This window comes from Ceratotherium simum, chromosome 7, assembly GCF_057802395.1.
Source record: "Ceratotherium simum simum isolate JZ-2026a chromosome 7, ASM5780239v1, whole genome shotgun sequence".
Lineage (NCBI taxonomy): Eukaryota > Metazoa > Chordata > Mammalia > Perissodactyla > Rhinocerotidae > Ceratotherium > Ceratotherium simum.
Window position 1 is genome coordinate 27,564,317 of NC_141906.1, and position 8,750 is coordinate 27,573,066.

The window sequence follows — 8,750 nt, forward strand, 5'->3', positions numbered from 1 at the left end:
TGCTATGGCATTTAGATTATTTTTTCCTGTTAAGGGATGGGCAGCCAACAAAGAAGTGATTAAAAGAGAGGAGAGGAGATTGACATGATGCCCCATGTGCCTTAGAATGGTCTCTCTGACAGAGTGTGGATGTAGGAGTGGAAGTGGGTAAGAGAGAAGGTGGGTTGGACAAGAATCTTAGAGAAGACATACTTGATGGCCTCCATTTCCTGTGTGAAGTTAGGAGCTACTGAGAGCAGAGATGGCAGGTTGGATAAAGTGCTTGAAAAGAATGGTGACAGTTTAAAAACTGAAAGGAAAGAATTGAAGAGTGATGCTAGAGTCTCAGCTCAGGTTAATGACCACACATTTGTTTTGATATAAGATTTCAAAGTTTTATGGTTTTTCCATAAGTTTACTTATCACCTCCGGAGGAGAAAGGTAGACAGACAAGCTAGACCCAGTTCAGAGTGAGGGAGAGTGCAGCCAAAATCAAAGAGAAGAAAAGTCAAAAGTGCCCACTGAAAGCAGCTCCAGGTGAATGACTGTAGTCCAAATTGGTTTAGGAAAGAGCTGAGGACACAGCTATTTTGGGGTGGAACTCTCCAGAATGTGAGAAAGAATGGAAAAAGAGCTTGTATGCAGTGAGAAATAGATCAGGAATTTGAACCCAGGTCTGACTGGCTCTGTAGTTTATGTTCTTTCCACTGTCCAAGTTCCCTCCTTTTTGAACCTGTCTGATTCAGCAGCTCAGTCCCAGGCTAAGAGTGTGGGCAGAATCTGTGCCAGCCCCAGTCTGGACCTGCAAGTCCTGGGGTCTGTCCCAGAATGAGAGATGATTGTTTAGAATAGGGTCTGTAAGCCTTTTAGAAGTCTGCTCCGTCTCCACTTCCTCTAGGAAGCCTTCCCTGACTACTTTAGGCCAAGTTAGGCCAACACTTCTAGGCTCCCAACATATTGATGCATATCCCTACCCTCTGCAAGGACTGGGAACTCCTGCAGGACTCCTCCTGGGGCCTCACTGGGAATGTCGTCCTGGAAGGATTTCAAATGCAGATGAGATGTTGACAGTCTTTGAAGATAATTAAACATGGTGGGATTTTGTAGAATCTATGATCCTGTCTCCCTTTGCCCCTTATTATTTAGTCACTCCAAACACTTCCTCTGATTCCAAAGTAAACCCACCTTTTCCATTCCCCAGGGACCTGAGTGGAGTGATTCTTCTCTGCCCCAGGCTTGGCCTTCTCTGGAGATAGGCACTGCTGCCAAGCTATCCCCGTGCAGTGGGATAAAACCAAATCCCTCTTCCACAAAGACATCCTGCAGGATGTGGAGTGGCAGAGCAGCCTGGGACAATGGCCAAGGTGAGTAACCTGGAGCCCCTACACACCCCCTTCTTCACTTCCCAGATGGATGACTGCCAGCACCTCAGCCTCAGATGGAGATATCAGTGGGAAGGGTCTGGAAATAATGCAGAAGGAGGAGAAATAATCAGTCTTAGACAATGAGAGACAGTAGTCCCATGCCCTGCTTGAAGAAGACGGCCTGAAGAACACTGCCTTCCTGAGGTTTGGGGAGTTTACAGCTCAGAGATGAACTGGAATTCTAGACCACACCTCCAAGGAGGTATGTCCCTCACCGTCTTGAGAGGGAGTAGATAGAGGATGTGTCAATGTCCATCTGGCATTCTGAGGTCATCTGAGCACTGGTTCAGTATCTCAGCCAAGCTTGTCCTTGTCTGGACTGGCATTTCTCTGCAGGCATGCCTTGTCACACTCATCTGCTGAGAGGGCCCCGGGGTGGCCACCTCATGAGGCAGAATAAACCTGATTGCCAGGACTCTGTGAACCAAGTGGGGAAAAGAGGGCTGGGCAGCCTCACCTTTCCTCAATTGCCTTGTTTTCAATATTGTTCTTCTTTCACTTCTGTCTGGCATCTCTGAGTCCAGAACCTTGCTAGTAGAATTTTCCAGAAAGTAATCTGTCTTCTGCAAGAGTGTACGGTACAAGAAGGGAATCTTACAGCTGCTCTTTACAAAATCATCCTGTTTTCAATCCCACTCCTCACTCTTGCATTTATCTACTCTAACTCCTCAGGCTTTTTCAAGTGGATCTGTAGCATAACTTCCTCTCCATAGGAACTCAATCTTCTATTTCTACAGGTTTCTTACAACTCTTCCTATTTTTATCGATCAACCATAGTATTGTTGATATGCCTTATATCACATTCTGTTCTTCTGTTACTATGAGAAAATATTTTTTTATTTTTACTATCATTTAAGTGGGGTTTTGGAGAGAGTGGAGATAAATGTTTGTGTGCAATTCACCATGTTTAACTAGAAAACTCTTCCCATTAAATGTTGCTACTTGTTATAGAGAAAACTATTTATTTGCTAATATTTTCTTATGAAAAAATTCAAAAATACTCAAAATTAGAAAGAGGATAAAATCAATCTCTATATGACCATATCCAGCTACCATAATCATCTGCTCGCAGCCACTCTTGCAGCTTAGCTCCACACAATTCCCTCAGGTGTCCCCCACTCCCCCAGTTATTTAGAAGTCAATCTAAGTCACTATGTCATTCCTATTTTGAAAATATTTTCAGATATTAAAACATAGCCATAATGCTATAATCACACCAAAATAAAACATCATTATCAAGAATTCAACCAGTATTCATGTTTCCCCAATTATTCCAGAAAAGTATTTTTGGTTCTTAGTTTGCTCACTTTTTATATTTGATTTGCTCAAAACAATATCCTAATGAGGTTCATATGTTGCATTTGGTTGATATAAGTCTCTCTTAATCTACAGGTTTTCCCTCTTCCTTTTTTATTTTCTTGTAATTTATTTGTGGACGAAGCTAGAATTTTGTTCTGTCAAGGTTTTGGGGTTTTTTGAATTTGGATCTTTCTCACTGCACCACTTGGTGTCTTGTAACGTGTCTGCTTGGCTGCTGTCTCCTATATTCTCTATAAATTGGTAGTCAGATATGAGTCAGGCTTGTTATTTTGGTAAAATATCTAATTTTCTCTCATTTTTCTGATGCTATCAGCACTTGAAGATTTTTTTGCCATTATTTCATTGGATTTGTAAAAAAGAAATACTTTAGTTCTATTATTTCTTAGTAGCTGGAACACTTCTGTAGAGAGAAACTTTCTTTCATCAATTTTTTTTCTTTACACCAGACAACAATTTGTAGAAAAAAGGCAGGTTATTTGCAGTTTTCAGAATACTGACTACCTAGCCTTGGTGACCTCATCCTCACACACACACACACACACACACACACACACACACACACTTAATGTATTTCAGTCTATTGCAGTAATTTTCTCTTTGATGATCAATTGACCCATAGTCGGCAAGTGGGAGCCTCTTAAGTTGACTTCTTTGTCTTTTTTAAATGATCCTAATTTTCTTTGATTGGTTCCTTGTTTTCTAGTATTAAAAGATATCCAAGCTCATCTGGTATATTTCCAGCCCAAGGCTTGAAATCAGCCATTTATCAAAGGCTATCTGACTCCTTTTGGGGGAGTAGGGTGTTTAGAGACCACGTCTAAGCATTAGGTGTGTTCCTTGCTACTGAGTTGTTCTTGTTTGTCACTTTCTGTGAATAAAGCTGAGAAATACATATTAGTTAAAAGAGAAATATTTCTTGAGCATATTCTTATATTTCCATCTCAACTTTATGATTACAGCATTTTAACTAACTTGTTTGATTTTAGATATGTATCCTTTATTCTTAATCTGAAAATTCTAGTTCCAAGGGCATTAAAATAATTACTCAAATGATTTATCCTATAATAATGGTCCATATTTGAAATAATAATTAAAATATTGACTTTGATGTATTTTTTCCTTTTCCACCTGAACAACATTCTAAATGTATTAGGAATACTAGATTACATCAATTTTTCCACAAGTCTCTCTATACATTGATCCTTTTTTTGTGGTCTAGTGGTCTTAAGAGATTTCTGGGCTATCTGACATTTTTCCATTTTGAGATTTGTGGCTTCTATCAGAGTGCTTATATAATTTTCATTTCTCCTTACAATATAATAACTGTAGCTAGATACATCTAGATTTGCTTATTTGTCAGTATTTATTTTCTGGTACATTATAAGCAATTTGATATAAAGGTTTAGGTTTTTTTCTTTCATCTTTCAGAAAAATATTTTTTGATACATTTGAATATTTTTCTGTTTTTCATTTTTATTTTACTCCTATTCAAGAATTCCTATGTTTCCAATTCCACTGTTTATTTGGCATTTGTATTTTGTTACCTTTAATTACTTTTATCATTGTTTTAATTTAATTTTGTTTTATTATTCATAATTCTATTCTATATCTCTGAGTGTTTTAAGCAGTACACCTTTTTGTAATGAAAATATTTTCTATTTCATGATAGCTTTTATAATTTTCCTCATGTTATTTTCTTTGGTTTACATTTTGATTTTCATTTTCTTTTTTATTATCAACTCATTATTATACTCTAATATCAAAAATTTTAATTTGGTTCATGATTTCTTTATTTAGAAAATTTTTATAAAGAATTTTCTTCTCTTTCCTAAATAATTCCTTATCTCAAAGAGTATTTTCACATATCTTTATCTTGTTTTATGCCTTTTAATTTTTATGAACTATGTCTTCACAAATTCTATGTTGGAACTTCTCTATTCCTCATCTTTGAATGAGGTGACTTCCATTAGGTCTTGATATTTGCTCAGAAATAGTGTCTGAAAGAGAAGGCGTGGAGGGTGACAAAACTGACACTGTCAGCAGCTTTACTTGACTATGCTTTCTTTCAAAATCTTCTATCAAAAGATGCACAATCCTCTGCTCTAGAGGCACAATGTATGTCACTCCTGTTCCAAAAGAAAACAAAAAAAAAAGGTCAGCCTTACGTTCAGAGTGAGATGATTCCATTGGCTAAATACGGCATAACTGTAGACCCCAGCATTCATACTAAAATTCCTTTTGTCTCACAGACCTATTTTTGATGGGTTTTAAAATCTCTGCTAAAAGATATTCCGGTGGCTGTTTCCCTTATGTTCTTTTATTGAACTACCTTTTGAGTGTTTTTTGTTTGCTTATTTACTTGTTTGTTTGTTTTGGGGGGTATTTAAAGGTGAAACCAAGAAAAGAAAAATAATAAGTCCATGCTGTCAACACGTCAGGCATCTACAGTATGTTTGGAATTTATTTCCATAGGACCACTGTTGCTGGCTTAAAATAGAGATTTTTGATTAGACTCTATAGAATTATCTCACATATTTTTAAAGAAAACATTACTTTCATCAATATGCAAAGAAATCAGTGTTCCACCCTACCAAATGATATTTCATAGTCAATCAGCTTAAATAATAGTTATTCTCCAATTTGCTTTTAGATAGAGTACGTTTTTAAATCTCCTTCACATTTCATATTTGCTATCGCATGTGAACTCAAGTCACCTAATATCAGAGTTGGTGTTTTTCCAATAATTTTGTCTTGTCTTCTTAGTTTTCTGCTCAGTTTAAAGAGGTGACATCTTTCTAGAGAACTCATCTGTCCTCCAAGGATGCTCCCTTCCCAGTCCTATGTCAACATCTCTTTCTTCCAGCCACCTGCCTTCCTGATGAATGGCATCCCAGGGCTGGAGGCCATTCACTGCTGGATCTCCATCCCCTTCTCTGCCATGTATACTGCAGCCCTCACTGGAAACTGCCTGATCCTCCTGGCTGTGAGGAGGACTCCCAGCCTGCACCAGCCCATGTACTACTTCCTGTCCATGCTGGCCGTCGCTGATGTGGGCCTCACCTTGTCCATACTGCCCACCACCCTGGATCTGCTTTGGTTTGACCATCGGCTCATCGGCTTCAATGCCTGCCTGGTCCAGATGTTCTTCCTCCACTCTTTCTCTGTGATGGAGTCCTCAGTGCTCCTGGCCATGTCATTTGATGGCTTTGTGGCCATCTCAAATCCCCTACGCTATGCAGCTGTCCTCACAAATAATGTCATTATCAGGATTGGGCTGGCCATTGTAGTTCGAGCCACTGTGTCTCTCTTCCCACTGCCATTCCTGCTGAAGCGACTGAACCTTTGCCCTGGCAAGATCCCCCTGTCCCACTCATTCTGTTTCCATGCAGATGTCATGAAATGGGCCTGTGCTGACATTACTGTCAATATCCTTCTATGGGCTGTACATAGTTATGTCCACAGGAGGTATAGACTCCTTGCTTGTTGTCCTGTTTTATGCCCTTATTCTTCGCACGGTGATGGGTTTAGCCTCTCCCAGGGAGCGTGTCTGGGCCCTCGACACTTGTGTTTCTCATATCTTAGCTGTTCTGGTTTTCTACGCCCCAGTCATTGGAGTATCCTTGACCCACTGTTTTGGGAAGCACCTACCCCTCATTGTTCATGTTCTTGTTGCCTATGTGTACCTAGTGGTGCCCCCTGTTCTCAACCCCGTCATCTACAGTGTGAAATCCAAGCCCATCAGGGAGGCCATGCTCAGGGTGCTGATGATGTAAGGCTGACAGAATCTGAGAGAAAACATGGTAGGTCAAATTTTATGTCCAGATAGCCCTTATTCAGAGCCTTGACCTAGATGCATTATCAAGAGTATGACAAGTAAATGGATAATCTCAGACTGATGGGTGAAGAACGGTCTTGATTCTTCATTCATTAACATCAGATTTTTTTTAGTGTTTACTTGTGCAAGAATCTGTGTATTAGAGCTTATTAAAATGATATTAAACTTTAATATTAAAATTTAGAAATATTATAATGAACCATACATGATGTCTTCCCTCTGTTGGAGGACCGAGGTCTGTAAATACACAATTATAATAAAGTTTAATGGGGCTGCAATAGGTACACACAAAGTACTATAGGAACCTGGAAGAGGGTTTACTGCCTTGACAAGAGGAAATGAGAAAGGTAGCAGGTAAGAAGGAGGCTGAAATGTGAGTAGGAGTATGTCAGGTAGAAAAGATAGGCAAGGGGATGTAAAAAACCCCTTGAAAAAGGGAAAAGAATGTAAAAAACACAAAAACTAAAAACTGAGCTGTGGAATAATTTGCTATGCTCCTGGAAAGGTTAGTAGTCATATGTGGCTCAGAAGAATCTTTGTGTGTGCTGGAGGGAGAACGATAGGAGATGAGATAGAAATGATGGGCAGTGGCGAGGTTTCTTGGGGCTGCTCAGAACTATCGAAACATTTGATCTTCATTTTTTTTGTTTAAAAGCCAGCCATGGAAAGTCTATTGCATTGTTAAAGGTTGAACAGTCTTAACTGTGCATTGCAGATTAGAAAGGTGAAAGTGGAGGAGAAAAAGAACCAAGGAAACCATCTAAGTGGTTGCTGTAACAGACTAGGAAAAAGAGAATGGAAGCTAAAATAAAGTCAGCGTCATCACTGGTGGAACAAAGTAGATGTATTATAAAAAAAAAATTATCTCTCCATTTCCCTTCTTTGTCTTCTGAAAGTGCCCAGGAGCAATGACACCAGCAGCAGTGAGCAGAGCTAGCACCCACCTCCTGCTTTCTAAATACCATTCCCCACTACAAATAACCCGGGATTCTTGGAACAATAGTAATTCCAGGTATGACTCAGAGAAAACATAAGCTGATACTGGAATAGCTTATGCCTGAAGCAATAAATAATACAAAGACAATAGGGCTGTGTAAAAAGAATACACAGAAACTCATTTGAAGGGTCTACCATTGGCCAAAGGTGGGTCAACTGGAACATTAAAAATAATTTTGACAGCAACTGATGATCATGAATTGAGTTTTTTGAAAATGTGAGTCCATGGTGATATTTAAAACAAAGAGGGAGAATAGAAGAAGGAAAAAAAAAAAGAAAACTCTTCTTAATAGAAGAATGTCATGTAATAAATGCTAAGGTATTATAATAGATTCAGAAAATTACCTTTTTGCAGTTTTTAATGTAATTTAAAAAATAATCAAAAAATTCATAAAAGAAGGGAAAAAAATATTCATGCAGTCTCAAGGTATCACTGCAAAATTTACTTACTAAATAGAAAAAGATGAATGTACCTTAACAATAAAAAGACTGGCAGTTACTACCTTAAACATGTGGTCGAATTTAGCTTAACCAATAATGGGATAATATGACCTTATGTACCTTCTGAGATGAACAATAAGAACACAACATCACATGTATAAATTCCTACCAAAAATGTTCAATGTGAATCTCATTAAGAGGAAACTACCAGAAAAATCTTAAATATGGGAAGCATCACACACACACACAAACTAGCCTGAAATCTTTAAAAAATGCAAAGTTATAAAAACTATGTCAGAGAAATTAATCTAAATTAAAAGAGATTAATCAGACATAATGACTGAATACTAGAATTAACTAGTAATTATTAGGACTACTGTGAAATTTGAATATCTATAGTACATTGACGATATTATTAGGTTAGTATAATTTGCTTAGGTTTGAAAATGGTTTTATGGTTATGTAAGAGAATCCATCTTTAGGAGGTGTATACCTACTATCTATTAAGAAGGGCTATAACGTTTACAGTTTACTTCCACATGAGTCTGCAGAAAAGTCTCTGTGTGTGTGTGCGTGTGTGTGTCTGTGTGTGTGTGTGGAGAGAGGAAGAGGGAGAGAAAGAGAGAAAGATAGAGAGGGAAACCTTCACGCTCAGGATCCTATATATTAAGAGAGATAGGACACTCTCTCGGATGATTATTGAATGCTAGGAGAGGACCTAAGACTGACCCTGGATAAGCTGATCCATGGGTGTT

At 38.4% G+C, this 8,750-nt stretch overlaps 1 protein-coding gene across 1 annotated transcript; it reads left to right on the forward strand.

Annotated features, from left to right (window-relative positions):
• Positions 1-5,544: 5,544 nt before the first annotated feature.
• Positions 5,545-6,496, forward strand: LOC101396031 (olfactory receptor 51I2-like). Its single transcript, XM_014790180.1, is given in 2 exon segments — positions 5,545-6,153; positions 6,155-6,496. Coding segments are annotated over 2 exon segments (951 nt in total).
• The last annotated feature ends 2,254 nt before the right edge of the window (positions 6,497-8,750 follow it).